General features: G+C 37.0%; 1 protein-coding gene across 1 annotated transcript in view; it reads right to left on the bottom strand.

Annotated features, from left to right (window-relative positions):
• ENTHD1 (ENTH domain containing 1) overlaps nucleotides 1–21551 on the bottom strand; it is a 145517-nt gene that overhangs the window by 86031 nt on the left and 37935 nt on the right. Inside the window, exon 4 of the mRNA XM_003264781.3 lies at nucleotides 6971–7089. Coding sequence (XP_003264829.1) covers nucleotides 6971–7089 — 119 coding nt within the window. The remainder of the gene's footprint in view (nucleotides 1–6970; nucleotides 7090–21551) is intronic.

The following is a 21551-nucleotide window of genomic DNA, read 5'->3' as shown; positions in this document are numbered from 1 at the left end:
CCTTAGTTTTGAAAGTAACATTTAGGCAAGCACTGTTCTGCTTTTAAAAGCTCTATTCTGTTATGAATTTTGTTTACTGCATTTAAGATAATTTTTCTTTTATAAGATGAGAATAGTTAAAGAGGTTTCTATTTAAAATTTAGAGAGATATTTTAAGCGCCCCTCATTCTGCCTAAGCGATCGTTTATTTCTCATTCTGTAGATGTAGTACATTTGACAACAACAATTAGATTTACTGTTCAACTTATGAGGTTTTGTCTTCTGCTACAAGAGCAGACTACTGAAGAGGACATACTGGAATGTAACACATGCTCTAATAGTAACAAGAAAAGATGCTTGTCAAGAGGATAATGGGATATTGTTATAATACAGTGATGCTTTGAAAAAGGAAAATCCAACTTCTAAACTTCTTTTGAGAGAAATGCACCATTTTTTCTCACTGAAATAAGATGTAATGTAGATCAATAACACTGAGTTTCTCTGAAGTAAGAAAAAAACAATAGTAATCAGGATTTAAAGACTGATACAAAAAAAAATTAGGTGACAATTTATTTCTTTGGTTCTAAAGCACATAGGACTATTCAAGTCTATCTTCTACCTCAAAAGCCATCAGCAGAAAATAGGCTGATCTCAAATTTTAAAATCATTTTGGCTGGGCACGGTAGCTCACGCCTGTAATCTTAGCACTTTGGTAGGCCAAGGCGGGTGGATTGCCTGAGGTAAGGGGTTCAAGATCAGCCTGGCTAAGATCAGCCTGGTGAAACCTTGTCTCTACTCAAAATACAAAAATTAGCCAGGCATGGTGGCAGGTGCCTATAGTACCAGCTACTTGGGGGGCTGAGGCAGGACAATCACTTGAACCTGGGAAGCAGAGGCTGAAGTGAGCCGAGATCGTGCCAGTGCACTTCAGCCTGAGTGACATAGACTCTGTCTCAATAAATAAATAAATAAATAAAATAATTTTTGACTTAATGTCTTATCTTTAAATTTTATTTATGTATTTATTTTACAGATGGGGTCTCACTATGTTGCCTAGGTTGGAATGCAGTGGCTATTCACAGGTGTAATCGTAGCATACTGTCTACAGTTGCAAACTCCTTGGGCTCATGCGATCCTCCTGCCTTAGGCTCCCAAGTAGCTAGAACTACAGACATACACCACTATGCCCTGTTGTCTTATCTTTTAAAATAATCTCTGTGTGTGTACACACACACACACACACACACACACACACTTGAGACGGAGTCTCACTCTGTCACCCAGGCTGGAGTGCGGTGGTGTAATCTTAGCTCATTGCAACCTCTGCCTCCCAGGTTCAAGCCATTCTCCTGCCTCAGCCTCCCGAGTAGCTGGGATTACAGGTACACACCACCATGCCCAGTAATTTTCGTATTTTTAGTAGAGATAGGGTTTCACCATGTTGGCTAGGCTGGTCTTGAACTCCTGACCTCAAGTGATCCGTCCACCTCGGTCTCCCAAAATGCTGGGATTACAGGTGCGAGCCACTGTGCCCGGCCCCTAAAATAATCTATGTCTTTTCAGTCAGTGAGCTATTACGAAATTAAAGAACAGCGAAATTTTAATTTTACGTACCTTTCTAAGCTGTTAGAAAAACAATTGAATCCAATACCTAATTGGGTTGGGGAAAGGCATCAGGAACAGAAAGTAAAAAATAATAATAATAATTCCAACCTTCCTCATAGGAATTGCAGCAGGGAACACTAAGAAAAGCACTCTGAGCACAAGACTAAACAAGCATCTTTCACAGAAAAAAAAGAGACGCTAATGTTAATTTACTGTCTATTATTCATTCATTTCTTCAGTTGACAAAAATTTGTCAACTGAAGATTCAGCAATGAATAAAGACTAAAAAGGTCTCTACTCAAGAAGATTTCTTTCTTGTGAGAGAAACAGACAACAAACAGAAAAACGAATTAATGAGATAATTTCAGTCATGAGTGAAACGGATTTCTAGCCAAGATGGTTCTGTATGTTCGTACTTTGGGGATGTCTCCCTTCTCCAAATATAGAGCAATGAGAGAGAAAATGCAAATGTGAAAATTAAAAAGATATAGTCATGCTCAAAACCAAGATTAACATCTTCATGGAACAGAAACAAATAATGGTAAGGAGAGGCTGAAGCTGTGGACTTTTGGGGCTCTGGGTACAGAAAATGTCAGAGAAAATCAGGAGCTCAACTGTGGAAGGCTACAGTGTCAGTTCAAGACAGGAGTGCTGAATATGGACTCTCTGCTTGAGATTATGCTCAGGTCTTAGGATCCCCACTTACAAATGAAGCTGAAATAACCTGTCATCAGTCACAGCCTGGGGTTGTGGCTTCTAAAAGTATTAGACTCGGATAGGTGAGAGGACACAAACCTCTCTAGCAATTAAAATACAGCATCCTTTGGTCTAGGGACCAGATCTGCAGTATCTCTGATACCAGCAAAAGAAAGCGATCCCAAGCTGCCAGTAAGTCCTGAATGTGGATGAATAGTTCCGGGCGTCAGGAGGAGGCAAAATGAAAGACTGTTAAGCAGGGAGGAGAAAGGACACAGAGAGAAAGATTAAGAAACAAAAACAAAAACTTGAGCTACTCAAGATGAGCTTATAATCCAATAGCCTAAAACACAGAAAGAAAACCAAATTCACTCCTGAAAAAGTCAATATAATAAAGAAATATAGGGGCCGCGTACAGTGGCTCATGACTGTAATCCCAACACTTTAGGAGGCCAAGGGGGGCAGATCACCTGAGGTCAGGAGTTCAAGACCAGCCTGGCCAACATCTCTACTAAAAATGTAAAAAATTAGCCAGGTGTAGTGGCAGGAGTCGGTGTACCCAGCTACTTGGGAGGCTGAGGCAGGAGAATCGCTTGAACCCGGGAGGCGGAAGTTGCAGTGAGCCGAGATCATGCCACTACACTCTAGCCTGGGTGACAAGAGCAAAATTCTGTCTCAAAAAACCAAACAAACAAAATATATAGAAAGGATTTAAAACTGAGTACACATAGTCTTAAAAGATAGTGAAAAGGATAACATTTAATTTACAGGAATAAATCAAGAAATAAAAACAGGCAGATATGAAATAAGTACAAATGGATATACTTAAGAAGCAATGAGAGGTTCTCTAAATGAAAAATAGAGTTATTGAAATAAAAACCTGGCAGAGTGTGGTGGCTCCTGCCTGTAATCCCAGTGCTTTGGGAGGCCAAGGCAGGAGGATCGCTTGAGGCCAGGAGTTCGAGACTAGCCTGGGCAGTATAGTAAGACCTCATCTCTACAAAATATTTAAAAAATTATCCAGGCATAGTGATGCACTCCCAGCTACTTGGGAGGCTGAGGTGGGAAGATCGCTTGCACCCATGAGTTTGAGGTTACAGTGAGCTATGATCATTCCACTGCATTCCAGCACAGGCAACAGAGTGAGACCCTGTTTCTAAAATAAATAAATAAATAAATAAATACCTCACTATACAGAAAAATTCTAAGTGGGCACCTATGAAAGGGGAATAAATGAATTGAAAGATGATCTAATTAACTACAATGCAGCATGGAGATATGAGACAAAAAATGTTTTAAAAAGCTGTTGAAGGACATTAAAAATGACAGAGTAATCCAATGTGTATTTAACGGAAATTAAGCAGAAAAAGTGTTCAAGGAAATGGACGAAAAGTAATGTTTGAAGAGCTATACGCTAAAATTAAAAATGTGAGTTGTCATGTGAAAGTGCAAACAGGAGTTAAGTAGATATTATGTCTGAGAAGGTCGCAGAAAGAACAGCAAGTCCTGCTTCTGGTTCCGGTGGCTCCCTCTCACAAGATCAACCCAGGAGGTTGATCTTGAGGAATGACATCAAAATGAGAAGAAAACTGAAAGGCACCTGGGGAGACACAGAGCTCTTTTGAACTGGTAAATGTGTGTGAGAGTGAGTAGGGGTGTTGGTGCTGGCTTTATCCTGGGACGGAAGGAAGGGAGCCTGCAGTGACAAGATAACATAGGAAGAAAGTATCGTAATGACACTCCATTTGCTGCCCTGCAACTGGCCTCCACAGCTACTGGGACTCAGGCAGCTCTACTCAGGAGTACCTTCCAGTCTGTGCAGAAGCTGAGTGGGCAAGGAGCTGAGAAAATTTGGTGGGGACTGGGGTAGGCTTGGGAAGATGCTTCTTCACCCTTCCTCTTCCTGTCCCCCAGGTGGGCATGTGGCTTGCAATTTAAGAAGTGTCTCCCCCTAAGGCTACTTCTTCTTGGGGTATTAAGAATTAATTCCTAACTTGAGGCATTGATCCTTAGGATGAGGAATGATCAGCTCAGGTCTTATGGGGGTGAAGGGGAAGAAATACTCTTCACTCTAGAGTCCATTTCCCTCACCTCCCACTTAAGCTGATAGGGAGCAGATAGACTAAGCTCTAGCCTTTAGCAGTCCTAAAAAAAAAGCAGCCATTACCTCTAAAGATAACCAGCCATTGGAGGAGCATAACTATTTCAAAAGAAAAATAAAAAACTGAATCACAGATTTCATCAGAAGCCCAGATATTAGAGAACATAGACCAAGAATTTAAAATAAGTTTACTAAACATACCAAGATAAATAAAAAGGGATATAGGTAATATGAAACAGGAAGACATGATATAAAGAAGAAATATAAATACTGAATATTACATATAAAAATAGAATAGTTGAAATAGAGAATATAGATGATATTTAAAATTGAATGGATATACCTGAGAATAAATTACTAAACTGGAAGATCAAATTGAGGAACTCACAGAAAAATGAGAAAACGAATAGAAACTATAAAGAAAAGTGAAGAGATATAAAGATAGAAAGAGAATTACTAATATCCAGATAATAAGAGTCCAAGAAAGATAAACAAGTGAAAATCAACAGCAGAAAATGTTTGAAGAAAAACCGAGATAACTTTCACAGGACTAAATAGAGATGAAAAATCCTCCAACTGAAAAGTCCCATGGGTGAGAAAGAGGAAAGAAAAGAAAACCACTTAAGCATATTATAGTAAAATTTAAGTCTTTTCAACAAATAGTGTTGAAACAAATGGATATACTTGAGCAAAAAAAAAAAAAATTAAAAGCCCTTTATCTATATACTTCACATCTTACACAAAAATTAATTCAAAATAGATCACAGACCTAAACGTAAAACATGACACTTTTAGGAGAAAACCTATGTGACTTTGTTTAGGCAAAGAGTTCTTAGATATGACACCAAATGCATGATTTTCAAAAACTGATAAATTTGACTTCATGGAAATCTTAAAATTTTGCTCTGTGAAAGATATTGTTAAAAAGAAAACACAAGCCACAAACGGAGAGAAAATATACACAGATCACGTATCTGACAAAGAACTTACATCCAGAATATGTGAAGAACTCAAAACTCAATGGTAAAAAGAAAACCAATTCAATTTAGAAAATGGATAAAAGATGTGAACATATGAATAAGGTCAAAGATAAGTTATAATGCCACAAATAAGCACATGAAAAGATATTCAACATCATTAGCGGTTTAGAAAATGCAAATTAAAATCACAATGAGATATCATTACAGACCTATTAGAAGAGCTAAAATTAAAATAGCAGTAATACCAAAAGTTGGTTAGGATGCAGAGCTACTGGATCTCTTATGCATTGCTCATGGGAATATAAAATGGTATAGCCACTCTGGAAAACAGTTTGACTGTTTTTTACAAAACTTGGCACGCACTTACCATACAACCCTACAACTCTTTGACATTTATCCCCGAGATATGAAAACTTCACACAGAAATATGTACACAAATATTCACAGCAACTTTATTCATCATAGCTAAAGAAGGAAACATCCGAATATTCTTCAATGAATGAATGGTTGAACAAAATCTGGTATATCCTGACAGTGGAACGTACTCAGCAACAAAAAGGGATGCGTTACTGATTCATGCGACAGCCTGTCGGCCCCCCAGGAGCATTACACTGAGTGAAAAAATTCCATCTCAAAAGGCTGCATACTGTCTCATTCCATTTATACAACGTTCTAGACATGACAAACACTGCAGAGATGGAGAAAATATTAGTTATTGCCAGAGGATGGGTTGGGAGTGGGATGGGTAGCATGAGGCACTTCTTTTGTGGTGATGGAACAGTTCTATATCTTCATTGTGGTTCTGTTTACACGTATCTATACATGGGATAAAATTACATAGAACCACACACACAAACACAAATGCAAGTTTAAAAATCTGAACAGTGAATTGAAAAGTTGAACAATGAATAAGTTCTACAGTCCAGTTGGTACTAATATACCAATATCCGTTTCCTGGTTTTGATGTTGTGCTGCAACCATACAACATGGCAGCAGTGGCACAAGTTGAGAGAAGGGCATACGGGACTCTACTATTTTTGCAACTTCCTGTGAGTATACAATTATTTCACAGTAAGAATTCTTTTTAATGGGTAGAAAAAGACTATTCAATAAATTAAATATTGCCTATCCACAAGGGTACAAAGAAGGACTCTATCTTCTACTATATAGAAAAATTCTAGAGGACATAAGGACCTCAACACTTAGAAGAAAAAATAAGAGATTTTATTATATTAGGGTAAGAAAGAATTTCTCAAGATTTTTTTAATAGCACAGACCATAAAACTTTGATAATTTGACCTTATTAATATTTAAAGCGCTGAATAACAGAAGACACCGAAAGCAAAGTTAAAAGACAAGCACAGCTTCTCTTGGAACACATGAAGCTGCAAAAGACAAATTTTTAAAAAACCCAAAACATAAAAACAAATCGTCTGCTAGGGCCTCCAGAAAGAACACAGCCCTACAGACACCTTGATTTTGGCCCAGTGAGCCCTGGGTCAGGCTTCTAACCTACAGAAGATAATAAATTTGTTTGTTTTAAGGCACAAAACTTGCAGTAAAACTTGCAGTGATTTCTTACAGCAGCTATAGGAAACTATAGACTTACCTCTGTTGATTTCCAGCCATGAATCTTGAGTGGAAGTGTTTCCTGGGACAACACAGTTTCTGTAGGCAAATGAACATCTTGGCAATGCTCTTGTTTCAATCCTGCCTTGCACACATTTTCTGTCAACAATATAAAGCTAAGATTTTACTTTGGCGAAACACAGTTATGTTTTTATATTAGCTCCCAATTTGTAAGTTAATCACTTCTGAAGATACCTCTTTTCCTGCTAAATATAAACCATCTGCCAATTAACACTTTAATATGTCTCTTTGTAATAAGTGAGAAGTTCAGACTGATTTTAAAAATACAACTTAAATTCTTAAGAAAATAAAATTATTTTCTTTATATTTGACAAATATTCATACAAATTTATAATGCACTTATGTGGTTTTAATTGACTGCATACTAACAATAATTATAATAAGTCAATCTAGAATAAATATTAAACTCTTTGGTCAGAGAAAATTTGGAAAAATAATTTAAATTCTAGCCCTTTCCTACATCAACAACTCTGTTATAACATTACTTAGTCACCTTTTCTAAAAAATAAGGTTTAGTATAGTATAGAAAATAGAGTTTGAAAAAGTGAAAAGTATTCAAATAAAATTTTAGCAAAGCAGGAATGAGAACTATAATTATTTTAATTAATATTTTAAAGAACTGTATTACTGCAGTGTGAATTTGATGTGTTCTAAGAGAAACTAATCAGAAATGTATAGATTATTAGATAAAAGAACCCAACACAATTTTTAAATTTTAATTTGAACATAAAAGAATACACCTGTGATATGGTTTGGATTTGTGTCCCCACCCAAGTCTCATGTCGTATTGTAATCCCCAATGTTGGAGCAGGGGCTTGGTGGGAGGTGATTGGTTCATGGGGCGGATTTCCCCCTTGTTCTTGTGATAGTGGATTCTCATGACAGCTGGTTGTTTAAAAGTGTGTAGCACCTCCCGCTTCGCTCTCTTCCTCCTGCTTCAGCCATGTAGGACATTCTTGCTTCCCCTTTGCCTTTTGCCATGACTGTAAGTTTCCTGAGGCTTCCCCAGCCATGCTTCCTGTACAGCCTGCAGAACCATAAACCAATTAAACCTCTTTTCTTTATCAATTACCCAGTCTCAGGTAGTCCTTTATAGCAATTTGAGAATGTACTAATACAACCAGTGAAAATAAACTGATATTTCTGTTTATATCTTTTTGCTAAACAATATTTTTACCGTCCTAATCTTTCCCTTCCTATGCGAATTACTATATATTAGTACCAACTCTAAAAAGTCTAATCTGAAAGTATTAGTACCAACTCTATCTCAGCATATCATTGGGCACAATAAGAAGTATAAAAAAAACTACCTTCAAATTGGTATATACACACTATTGGGGATATGTAAAGATTTCCCAAGGGCTAGGCGGGCATAGATAGTTTTAAAGGAAGCAATTTCCAGATCCGCAACTTCCACCTATGTTCTTACCAAAAACTGATCTGCCTGAGAATGCAACTACGCAGAGGTATCAGGCTAGTTCTTTCCCCTTTCCCTCCAATAATCAATTTTCTCCCACTTTACAAAAGAAAGGCATATCCTCACCTATCTTATTATGATACATCTTCCCAAGCATAAGAACCTCTAAGGCACCAAACAATAGTTAAAAATACTAACATAGAGGAAGCCTCCTTTAATCAAAGCAGAAAAAAACTAATGGTCTGTCTGTCCAGACATTTCTTTTAATGGGAAAGCATGGCATAAATAACAAGGTATTTTGGTCCACACCAGCATGTTTGGTATTCTGATATATTACATTACGAGGCAGCAGGACAGATGACAAGTTTTGTTTAATGTCCTTGTGTTTTTCATTCCTCACCTATTATCAAAGAATGCATTATTCCTAAGGAAGGGTCCCCTGAGAGCAAAGCCAGGCAAGCATGAGAGGCAGGGGTGCCATATGTCACCAATGCGACAAACTCCTGATGAGGCTGCGTGCCTTTGCCATCCATCTTAGGAAAGGATTCGGGAGTGTGAAGACAATCAGGACAACATCTGTTTATACATTTATTTGAATAAAGTCAGACATTTTCTGAAATAAACTTTAAATCTGATTTGGCTAGTTGTCTTAACAATGAGAGTTGGCTTTGCCAACTAGATTATATGGTAAATATTTTCCAAAAATTGAATGAACCAAATCTGAGGTTCTGTAGAGTTGATATTTAGAGCATATGATACAATAAAATCATTTTCTCAAAAGATTGTATTGACAGGTATATTGCAATTAATATTTTAATTTTTCTCACACTTTCTGAGTATATTCGGTTAAGGTATAACAGGTTTAATTAATAGTTATTTAATAAATTTTAGTATGAATTTTTTTGGTATTGTTCCCAGAAATTGAGAAAGTAAATTACTCCTTATGACTGTTTAACAAGTCTTTTTCTAAGTAGGGTGTTTCTAATTCTTTGCTTTCAGCAACACTGAAAAATGACTTCATCAAGTTAACAGTCAACAAGACATAAAAATACATTTTATAATAAATCACTATATAATTTCCAGCATATTACTTGGAAGAAATTCATAGAATTGACTGACACTATTATAATAAAGCACCTTCTCGTCCCATCTATGATTTAGGTGAACAAGTTTTCTCAGCATTTATCTTTATACAAATATAAATAAAATAGAGGCAGGATTTCTGCTGAGCCCTGCTTGTAGGTAGCAATCAGTCACATTCCTATGTGGGCAAACGAGCAGTTCCAATTATCTCATAAAACCATATATTTCTAATAAAATTATATTTAACAAATATACAAATTTATAATGCATTTATGTGGTTCTGATTGACTGCATACTAACAATAATTGTAATAAGTCAATCTAGAAGAAATATTAAAACCTTTGGTAAGAGAAAATTTAGAAAAATAATTTTAATTTTATATCTATTTGATGTAGAGAAGATTTCCAAGCATAAAAATATTTTAGATTAGAATAAAATTCTGCAAGAAATGTAGAATAAACATATGACTTCAAAGAGAAAAGGGAATAATGTAAAATTTCTAACAGTTAAGGACTTCATGTATTTTTTTTCAAATGAATGACTACAGGTATCAATCACAATGGTATTTAGATTCCTTTAGATACATTTAAAAGATGGATATAACTTAACAGTTTGCTTGTTTTTTTTCTTTTGTCCTTAATGTCAATATTTACAACGTGCCAGAATTATATCCTTTGCAGTTATTTATACTTATAAAACTTCATATATCAACTTAAAAATGTGTGAGGAGGTACATAGTGTTTCAAAATCATTTTAGGGGTTATGCAAAAAAAAAAAATACTAAAAAGCGGTAATATAAGGCACAGTATTTGCCTTCTAAAACTTTATAGCCTGACTAGGTATATAAGTGTAACATACAAACTTACAGGAAACAGAGAACAATTATATGCTAAACGTTCTTGAATTAATTTTAGGAACAGATATTCCAAGGAGGAAAACAGCAATGTGCACCAGAGTAATCAAAAACAGCCACAAAGAGGAAGTAAAATTTGAACAAGGCTTTGAAGGATGGCTAGGATTCCAATAAGGGTAGAGGCAAAGAGAAATTAGTCCAAGCAGAAGGAACTACGTGGGCAAAGGGAGAAAGTATGGTAGATGCCAGAGATACTGAAGAAATAAGAATTTTTCATTTATGGTTGTAACTTTTCATTTTGTTTTAACTTCACATAAAAGTGAATAATTAAAATGAGCTTATTTGGGGCTTGGAGATTTTGTAGCTAATATTGGCAGAGTGGTGACTTGGGGCTTAGATCATCTACTTTCACTGGATTTAATCAACTACATTATCACTCGCTCAGCATTCAGCAACTAAATTATCTTTGAAATCATATGGTCTTAGGTTTTAGACATTACAGAAGTAGATTAGTAAAAATGTCAGATGGTCAATTTTGATGTAAATTGTGACAGAAACTGAAGAATAGCAAGAATTGTGAAAGAAAAAATATCTTGCGTGTTGGAGATGCATTTTGGCCTAGAATAGCCTAAATGTTGTAAACCTATCTTATCTTATGAGGCAAGAAAGAAAGCAATTAGAATATAGTGGGTCTATGGAAACTCATTAAATTTTTCTTTCAGTATCAGATAGCATAACACTGGAAGTGAGGTATGCTTAATTAGATTTGGTAATTACACAATATTTATTTCTGGATTTTCACAAGCAAGTAGGAGAGAACATACATTTAGTTCCTTATAGTTCCTTAGTGGAAATGAGATCCCTTTGGTCTTGTAAGCTACTTATCAATTGACACTGTGAAGTCACAAGCCAATGAAGACTAGTATGTGAATGAGAAACCTCAGAGGAAAAAGTAATGATGCTGCAGGAAATGAAGCCACTGAGTCATTCAAAGATGAGTGCTTCGATACCAAGGTTGTAAGTACTTTGTGGAAACTATCTAGAAAGAAGCTGTACATCCCACTGAGCCTGCACCACTCAGATAATACAACAAAGCAGAACTTGTGAACCCTCCGATATTTCTTAGATGAGATATCAAACTGACGTTCAAATTATCAGGCATTAGCAATGCACCATATATTTTGGAAATGCAATGCTCCATAAGTTGAACAGATTTCCAAATTGTTCCATTTATTGTTTAGCATATAATAACCATGTCCTTTTAGGTGTAATGTAAGTAAATTAAATAATTTGCTTAAAAAAATTAATTTTTAGTAACAGATATATTGCATTATAGAAAATATTCAGAGGGCTAAGGAAGAGCTAGTAAGATCTAAAAGTCACGTCTCATGGTGCTTAAGTTTATATCTAACTTTTACAGAATTGTGAATTTGGAACTTTGACTCCAATTTCCTGGTTTTGGCACACAGTTAAACTTAAGCATCTTTTTTTTTTTTTTTGAGACGGAGTCTTGCTCTGTCGCCCAGGCTGGAGTGCAGTGGCGCGATCTCAGCTCACTGCAAGCTCCGCCTCCCAGGTTCACGCCATTCTCCTGCCTCAGCCTCCCGAGTAGCTGGGACTACAGGCGCCCGCCACTGCCCCTGGCTAATTTTTTGTATTTTTAGTAGAGACGGGGTTTCACTGTGGTCTCGATCTCCTGACCTCATGATCCGCCCGCCTCAGCCTCCCAAAGTGCTGGGATTACAGGCGTGAGCTACCACGCCCGGCTAACTTAAGCATCTTAAAGTAGTTGGTATTTGTCATATTTTTTTAACTTTCATTTTGTAATAATTTTAAGCTTACAGAAAAGTAACAAGAATAGTACAAAGAATGCCCATATGGTCTTCATCTAGATTCACCAATTGTTAACATTTTGCCCCATTTGCTTTATTCTCTATTCTCATTATCTATTTATGCACACATATTATTACTGTCCTATATTTTAAATCTAGAGGAAAAGCCATTGTAGGTTGGGTTCCCTAGGAAACAGACTCTCAGACTCAGATTTGTATGTGGGAGAGCCATTAGGGAGCGCTCTTAGAAACTACCAGTGAGGAGGGAGGCAGGCAGGCAGGATCAGGCCAAGCAAGCGCAGTTGCAATAACTGTAGCACACGTGCAATAAAGGACTCAGCTGATCCTTATAGGAGCTTTGAGGCTGGAATGGCTCTTCACAGTTGTCCTGCCTCGATGTAGGACCCCTTAGCTAGGGGGCATGACCTTGAATGAAGAGGCTCTCTTTAGCTGTTGGGAATTCCCAGAGGAGGATTCAGTTGAGAGCCCACAGCCAACACCCCTCCTGCAGCCCAAGAGTGCCTTGATCTTGAAGCAAGGATCTAGGAGACACACGACAGTATCCACTACAGACACAACCTCTATGTTTCTGCTTTATTGCTCTGCTTCTATTTACCTGAGAAATGCTTCAAAACACAGGAGATGGAGTGTACAATTACTGTACATCTTTCTTGGTAGATGAATTTTGAGATTAAAGATGTACAGTTACTGTACATCTTTCTTGGTAGATGAATTTTGAGATTAAAGATGTACAGTTACTGTACATCTTTCTTGGTAGATGAATTTTGAGATTAAAGATGTACAGTTACTGTACATCTTTCTTGGTAGATGAATTTTGAGATTACTAGGGGAAAGGCATTTTTAAGGTGAAAAGAGAATAATAATAAAGCAGAGATGTTTAAGTAGATTTTTAAAATTAAATTTGAAATAGGTAGATAAGAAAAGTGAAAAAGAACCAACTTTTACTGCTGGAGATCTTAAAAATGGAGTTGAGACAATTTTATTTCAGTATTTTGCTAACAATAGCATACAAAATTTGAGACACTGCCAGTAGTTCTCACTTAAGAATAATGAGAAACAGGGAAATTCACAAACCACGTTAGATGCTCAGCTCCAGGGACAAGGAAAAATAAACAGTCACTACAAAAGCAAGTTTTAATATTCAGTGGCTGATTCCTGGGTTAAGACAGCAAAGTGAAACTGCAACACAGAATTCCCATCACCCAATATGCAATGAGATTTTTTTTAAAAAGTCAATAGCAATCTAACGTAGAAACAGATATAACTAAAATTTCTAAAAGAAAAAGAATAAAAATAACTGGTGGCCGAGAAAAGAAACAAGATCTAGGACATCGCTTCTCCCCCAAAAGCAATACTGGTAAGATGACAACAACCTTAGAGTTCTCATCAATATCCACATGTCTGGAAAAAAAGAGAACTGAATGGAGAATGCTTTCTTCCCACTTATGATGGAGGAGAGGTGAAAATAGCTAGAGAAAAAAAATGGGTGTAACAGTAAATAAAGATGCTTACACTTCAATGGACATGAAAGCCACAGTTTAACACTGAATTGGGTGAAGGATCTAAAGCTTGAAGGTATCTCTTCCCCACGGGAATAGGATACATACCTCAACTAGGTAGAATGAGCAGCACCTTATATAAAAGACTCAAAAACAGAGCAGAGTTCAGGTATTCTAAAGAAGACCATACATGGCCTCAGCTGAGATCTGCTACAGAAAAATGGATAAAAATTTTTAAAAAGCCCACAAACTGCAGCCTGGTGGAGAAAACAAACTTAGATATGGTGGGAAGAGTCAAGAAATCACTAAGTGTTTCTGAACAAACAACAGCCAAAGTTTATTGTGCTGACTCTGTATTAGCCCATTTACTTCTTACAACAACTCCATCACAGGGCCTATGTTAACCCCATTTTACAGAAGGTGAAATTACAGCACAAGGGCTTAAGTAACCAGTCCAAGGTCATAGAACCATTCAGGATTCAAATGCAGACAGTATGGCTCCAGGACCTGAGCCCTTAACCATTATACTCTTTGACCTTCAAGAGACAGTGCCTAGTGAGAGCTGCCTAAAGCATCAGCAAGATGTGAAGAAATGGCCTGGCAATTAAACAAACACATTCCAGTAGGAAAACGAGCAGAGAAGGAGTGAAGGAGAAGCATGAAAGAGAAAGAAAGGAAGATGGCATGCATAAAAGAAAGATCCCAAATGCAGAAGAAAATGTAGCTCAAGAAACAGAAGGAAAATTCCTCACAATATGGCATTCATTTTTGAAGTTATCATAAATTATGTCTTTCATAAAATTCATAATTGTTTCTTGTCACCACATAATACAAAGCTAAGCATTTAAAAAATGTTTCTTGGCCTTACATGTTTCCTGTTTTTCTAGAAATGATTTTCATATTTGCTTCCTCTTTTTCTATTGAGCTACTCTTTTCTCATTGATTTGCAGGAATTTTTTATATATTCTGGATACTAATCCTTTGTCAGTTATATGCGTTGGAAAATTTTCCCATTTTGTGGCTTTTTTTTTTTCACTTTTATATGGTGGTTTTTTTTTTTTCTCCTCAAAATCTACTACAAAACTATAGTAATCAAAATAGGGTGGTTCTAACACAAAACCAGACATATAATCTGTTCCAATGGAACAGAACAGCCCAGAAATAAATCCATGCATTTATGGCCAACTGATCAACAAAGGTACCAAGAATACACAATGGGGAAAGGACAGTTTCTTTGATAAGTGGTGCTGGGAACGCTGGATATCCACCACACATATAAAAATCAACTAAAAATGGATAAAAGACTTAAAATGCCAGACCTGAATCTGTAAAACTACTAGAAGAAAACAAAGGGAAAAGTTTCTTCTTGAGACAGGGTCTTGGTCTGTCACCCAGATTGGGGTACAGTGGCATGATCACAGCTCACTGCAGCCTCTACCGCTCAGGCTCAAGCGGTCTTCCCATTTCTGCCTCCTGAATAGCTGGGACTGCAGGCACATGCCACCATGCCCAGCTAATTTTTTTTTTTTCTTAAGAGACAGGGTCTTGCTGTGTTGCTCAGGATGGTCTCAAACTCCTGGGCTCAAGAAATCCTTCCCACTTGATCTCCCAAAGTGCTGAGAGGCATGAGCCACCTGTAAAGGCACGAGCTACCACACCCAACAGGGAAAAACTTGATATTGATCTGGGCAAAGAACTTTTGTATATGACCCCCAAAGCACAGAAAATAAAAGATAATATAGTCTTATTAGTTTTCTAATGATGCTATAAGATCATTGTTCTAATGATGCTATAACAAATTACCACAAAGTTAGTAGCCTAAAACAACAACCATTTATTATCTCACAGTTCTGTAGTCAGAAGTGCAGGCAGGTTAACTGGGTTCTCTGTTTCTGGTTTCACAAAGCCAAAGTCAAGGCGTTGGCCAAGCTGAACTGTCATCTGGAAACCCTGGGGAAGAATCCACTTCCAAGCTCAATCCAGCTGTTGGCAGAGTTCTGCTCCTTGCAACTGTGGGACTAAAGTCCCCATTTCCTTGCTGGCTGGCAACCAGGGGCCACTCTCACCTTCAAGGCCACTTGCATTCCTTATTACTCCATCTTCAAGCCAACAATAGTGCTTCAAATCCTTCTCACACTTGGAATCTTTCTGACTCCCTCTTCGGCCACCAGCTAGAGAAAACTCTCTGCTTTTATTTTTTTTAAATTAATTAATTTTTTTTTTTTTTTTTTGAGACGGAGTCTCACTCTGTCACCAGGCTGGAGTGCAGTGGCACAATCTTGGCTCACTGCAACCTCCACCTCCTGGGTTCAAGTGATTCTCCTGCCTCAGCCTCCCGAGTAGCTGGGACTACAGGCATGTACCACCACACCCAGCTAATTTTTGTATTTTTAGTAGAGACGGGGTTTCACCATGTTGGCCAGGATGGTCTTGATCTCCTGACCTCATGATGCACCCACCTTGGCCTCTCAAAGTGCTGGGATTACAGGCATGAGCCACAGTGCCCGGCCAACTCTCTGCTTTTAAAGGACTCATCTGATTAGATAGGGCCTACCAGCGTAATACCTTTTTTGCCATAGAATATAACAATCATGGGGGTGGTAATTCATCATATTCACAGGTTCTGCCCATGCTCAAAGGGGAGAGGCCTGTATACAGGCAAGGGTCATGGGACTTATCCTCAGAACTCTGCCTACCACAAATGGCAAATTCATAAACACTTTTAAAAAATAATGTGCACTTTTTCTGTTTATGAAATACTTCCCTATTTCAATGTAAAAAACATATTCTAAATTTTCTTCTAAACATTTCAAAGTTTTGCCTTTTTACCTTTAAATCCTTAATTCATCCAGGTACAGACCTCATTTCATTTTTACAATATGGATAAAAAATTATCCCAGTATTATTTATTGAGCAGTTCATTTTTTCTCCACTATTCAAAAATGCCACTTCTGTCATTTACTGATTCCATAGTGGCCCAGGTCTATTTTCTAGGGTTATGGTTTGTTCCATTGGTCCATGCACCTATCCTGCATCCATACCACAGTGTCATGATCAGTAAAATTTTAGTCTTGTTATTTAGAAAGGCAAACCCTCCACCTTACTCTATTTTAGGAATGTTTTAGATACTCTTGAACTTTTGATTCTTCCAGGTAAATTTTGGAATCAGTACATCAAATTCAACTCTTAAAGTCCTTTTTGGATTTTGATTGTAACTGCACTGAATCAGCGGTTCTCTACTGGGAACAATTTGGCCCCCAGGGGACATTTGGCAATGTCTGCAGACCTTTTTGATTCAATACAACAGAAAGGGATGTTTGCTAATAGCGTCCAGTGGGTACAGGCCAGGGATGATGCTAACTACCCTACAATGCACAGCCCCCACAACAAAGAATGATCTGTTTCAAAATATCGATAGTACCAAGGCTGAGAAATCCTCCACTAAATCTAGACAATTTGGAGAGAACTGACATGTTTACATTATTATTTTGATAAACATGGAATATCTTTCCATTTATATAGGTCTTTAATGTATTTCAATTAAACATTATAACCTACAGTGTACAGATTTTGTACTTCTTTTATAAGACTTATTCCTAAATCAAGATTTTTAGCTATTATAAATGGTATCTTAAAAATTATGTTTATTTGTTGCTGATATATAGAATAACTTAATTTTATGTTTTGATGTTATAGCCAGCTATCTTTCTAAAACTCATTATTTTTAATATGTCTGTAGATCTTTCGAAGTTTTCTATATGAAAATCCTATCATTTACAAATGATGCTCATTTCTTCCATTTTGATACTTACATTTTTAATTTCTCTTGCTTGTTTTACTCTGATGGCTAGGACCTCCACTACAAAGCTGACTTAGCAAGGAGAACTGAAGTCCTTTTCTTCCACCTTATTCTAAAAGAAATAGTCCCACATTCAGTGTATGGAAATTTTTTATTTATATTTTTTCTTCAAATTTAATGGTATTTTGGTAAGAAAACGTGTCCTATGTGAAACAGATTTTTGGAAATGTAAAGACATCCTTTATAACACATATAATCAATTATAAAATCCATATTTAAAAAAATGTTTTATGTCCTTCACCTGTCAATAAAGATGTTTTGAAATTATCTACTATGATGGGAGATGTTTCCATTTCTTCCTGTAATTCTACCAACTTTTGCTTTATATACTTTGAAGTTATTTTACTGGGTATATTCACATTTAGAAATGTTACATCTTCCTGGGGAATTGAGCATCTTATTATTATCCTTAATGCTCTTGGCTTTAAAGTCTCCTTTGCCTGTTATTAAGTAGCTTTACCAACCTTCTTTTAGTTTGTATATGCTTGACTTACCTTTTTCCATACATTGCTTTCAATCTTTATGTGAATTTATGCTTGCAGCATATATCTGGATTTCTTTTTCCCCAATCTGATAGTCTCTGCCTTTTAATAGATGAGTTTAATCTATTACTATTTACTGTGATTATTGATCTATCTGGGCTTATTTCTATTATTTATTTTAGTTTTTAATTTCCATTTGTTCCACTTTATGCTTTTTGCCCTTTATAAAATTTTATTTTTTTTCTCCTTCTACTTCTTGCTACTTGTCTGGAATTTGTGCACTCTATTTCTCTTCTTTTAAAGTTTATTCTTGGAAGTTCATCATGCACGTTTACCTTTAAAAGTTTACGGTCAAAGAATATTCATTACCTTCTCTTAAAAACACAAGGACCTTTAGAACACAACTCTGGACCTGCCCACCCCCACTTACATACCATGGCTACCCACTATTCTAATTGTCTTTTTCTCAACTCAAAAATTAGATTTATACAGAAAATGTTTATTATACATACATATCTATATTTATGTGTGTGTGGTTACCATTTATTCATTATTCTCTCTTGAATTTTCAACTATCTTTCTGCAATAATTTTCCTCTTTTTGAAGTATACCCTTTAATGCAGGTCTTATGGTTGTAAACTCTCTTCATTTTTTTATTCATCTATAAATAACTATTTCACCCTCACCCTTAAATCATAGTCTTGCTGGTACACAATTATAGGCTGTTACTTTCCTTCAGCATTTCTAAGACACTATGTCACTGTCATCAGGCTTCTACTGTAGAAGATGAGAAGTTTTCTGGTACAGTAATTAATCGTCATTCCTTTGTAGCAGTATCCTCCATATGGCTTAATATTACTTTCATATTTTCCATTTTCTGTAGGCATATCTTCTAGCTCACTAAATACATTTTTTTAGTTCAGTAGTATTTATCATTTCTGCAAGTTCCCTTTTTTCAAATTCATCCATTCAGTCCTAATAATCTCTTGATAATTGGTGATGCATGTGATTATATCCTTTATTTATGTAAATACACAGCTGTTCTGTATCTGACCTTTCCAATATCTACAATCTTTGGGGGATTAAGTATGTCTTTGCTGCTTACCTTCTCCTGGTTTGGTGATATTGGATTATGAGCTCATTGCTTGTCTTAAACTGGTGAAAATCCTACTGGACATAACTTAGGAACTGAGTACACTTTCTCAATTCAGTCCCCTTGAGGGTCTGGGTTCAGCATAGTAACCCAAGGCTTTCCTTCCCAATGCTCAGGACATGCCCCAAACTCATTCTCTGATCTACTAACAACTGCTCTTAAGCAACTCAACCCCTACAGTTACCTGCAGCTTCCCACAGGCAGATGCCAAGTCACTCTGACTTCAGCTCACATGTGCTGTTCTTATTTTATTTTACATTTTTCAAAAAGAGAACCTTAGAGACTTCCCATACTTCTTGTGAGGACAGTAGTGTCTCAAATAGTGTGTCACTTCCAGTCTTTGGTTATTGTGCAGTAAATGGAGTTCCTAGTCTCACTGCCTGAAGGAGACCTTTAATATTTTTTACTAAAAAATAGCATATAATTCCATTTTTATAAAAATAATTTCTCTCTAGCTATCCATCTCTCTATGTATAGATTTTTTTTAAATGCTGGCCAGGCATGATGGCTCACCCCCGTAATCCTAGCACTTTGGGAGGCTGAGGCGAGCAGATCACTTAAGCCAAGGAGCTTGAGACCTTCCTGCGCAACATGGTGAAACTTTGTTTCTACCAAAAAAAAAAAAAAACCGAAAAATGCAAAATTAGCCGATGTGGTGGCACATGCCTGCAGTCCCAGCTACTTGGGAGGCTGAGGTGGGAGGATCACCTGAGCCCAGGGAGGTCAAGGTGGCAGTGAACTGTGATGGTGCCACTGTACTTCAGCCTGGACAACAGCGTGAGAGCTGTCTCACAAAAAAAGATGCCTAGAATTGCAATCATCTGATAGTAATGATGGCTATTTCTGAGTAATTGTATAACAAGCCTATATTGTTTTTACAAGAGTATAATGGTTTTCTGAAACAAAAAAAAAACAGTTATGCATAGCTTAACAACAGGGATGCTTTCTGAGAAATGCATTGCTAGGCAATTTCATTGTTGTACAAACATCATACAGTGTACTTACACACATTGAGATGGTAGAGCTTACTACACGCCTGGGCGATATGGTATAGTCTATTGCTCCTGAGCAGTGAACTTGTATAGCATACTACTGTACTGAATGTGGTAGGCAATTGTAACACAATGGTAAGAATTTGTGTATCTAAACATATCTAAACATAGCAAAGGTACAGTAAAAATATATTATAATCTTATGGAACCAGTCATCATACACGCAGTCCACCACTGACTGAAACATCATTATATGACACATGACAGAGGATGTTAACAGTGGTCGGTTTAGGGTGGTAAAGATACAAATTATTTTTATATATTTATTTTTAAATTTAAAAGATCAGCTGTTTGACATTTATCAATGCAAATGTTTTAGTTACAACCACAGTTTGTACCATAAGCCCTGCCATCTCATCTACATGTGGCAAGGCAACCAAGCATGACTCCACATCGACTCTGTTAGTACAAAGCTCTTTGTAGGAAGTAACAACATCAACATTGCTGTTTTTTATTACAAAAGCATGACAACTACTTTGCAGTACAGCAAGTCCTCATTTAATGATGCCCATAGTCTCTTGGAAATTGCTACTTTAAGGGAAACAATGTATAATGAAACCAATTTTACCATAGGCTAATTAATATAAACAAGAACTAAGTTCCTACAGCGTATTTCTAGTCACAAAAATTTCACCAAACTTCTAAATAAAGACCAAAACATTTGGGAGGCCGAGGCGGGCAGATCACAAGGTCAGGAGTTCGAGACCAGCCTGGCTAATATGGTGAAACCCTGTCTCTACTAAAAAAAATACAAAAATGAGTCAGGTGTAGTGGCAGGCGCCTGTCGTCCCAGCTACTTAGGAGGCTGAGGCAGGAGAATCACTTGAACCTGAGAGGCATTGCAGTGAGCTGCGATCGTGCCACTGCACTCTAGCCTGGGCGACAGAGAGACTCTGTCTCAAAACAAACGACAAAAAAACTAAAACACTTTTATTCTTCTTCTTATTATTATTTTTTGTGATGGAGTCTTGCTGTGTCACCCAGTCTGGAGTACAGTGGCGTGAACTCAGCTCACTGCAACCTCTGCCTCCCAGGTTCAAGCAATTCTCCTGCCTCAGCCTCCTGAGTAGCTAGGACTACAGGCAACTGTCATCATGCCTGGCTAATTTTTGTATTTTTACTAGAGATAGGGGTTTCACGATGTTGGCCAGGCTGGTCTTGAACTCCTGGCCTCAGGTGATCTGCCTGCCTTGGCCTCCCAAAGTGCTGGGATTGCAGGCATGAGCCACTGTGCCTGGCCCACTTTTATTACTAAACGTTGAAATAAATGTGAGCTATACATACATTTA

The sequence above is a fragment of the Nomascus leucogenys genome, chromosome 7b (assembly GCF_006542625.1).
Source record: "Nomascus leucogenys isolate Asia chromosome 7b, Asia_NLE_v1, whole genome shotgun sequence".
Classification (NCBI taxonomy): Eukaryota; Metazoa; Chordata; class Mammalia; order Primates; family Hylobatidae; genus Nomascus; species Nomascus leucogenys.
The sequence above is the reverse complement of the archived record's forward strand: the minus strand, read 5'-3'. Positions and strand labels throughout refer to the sequence as shown.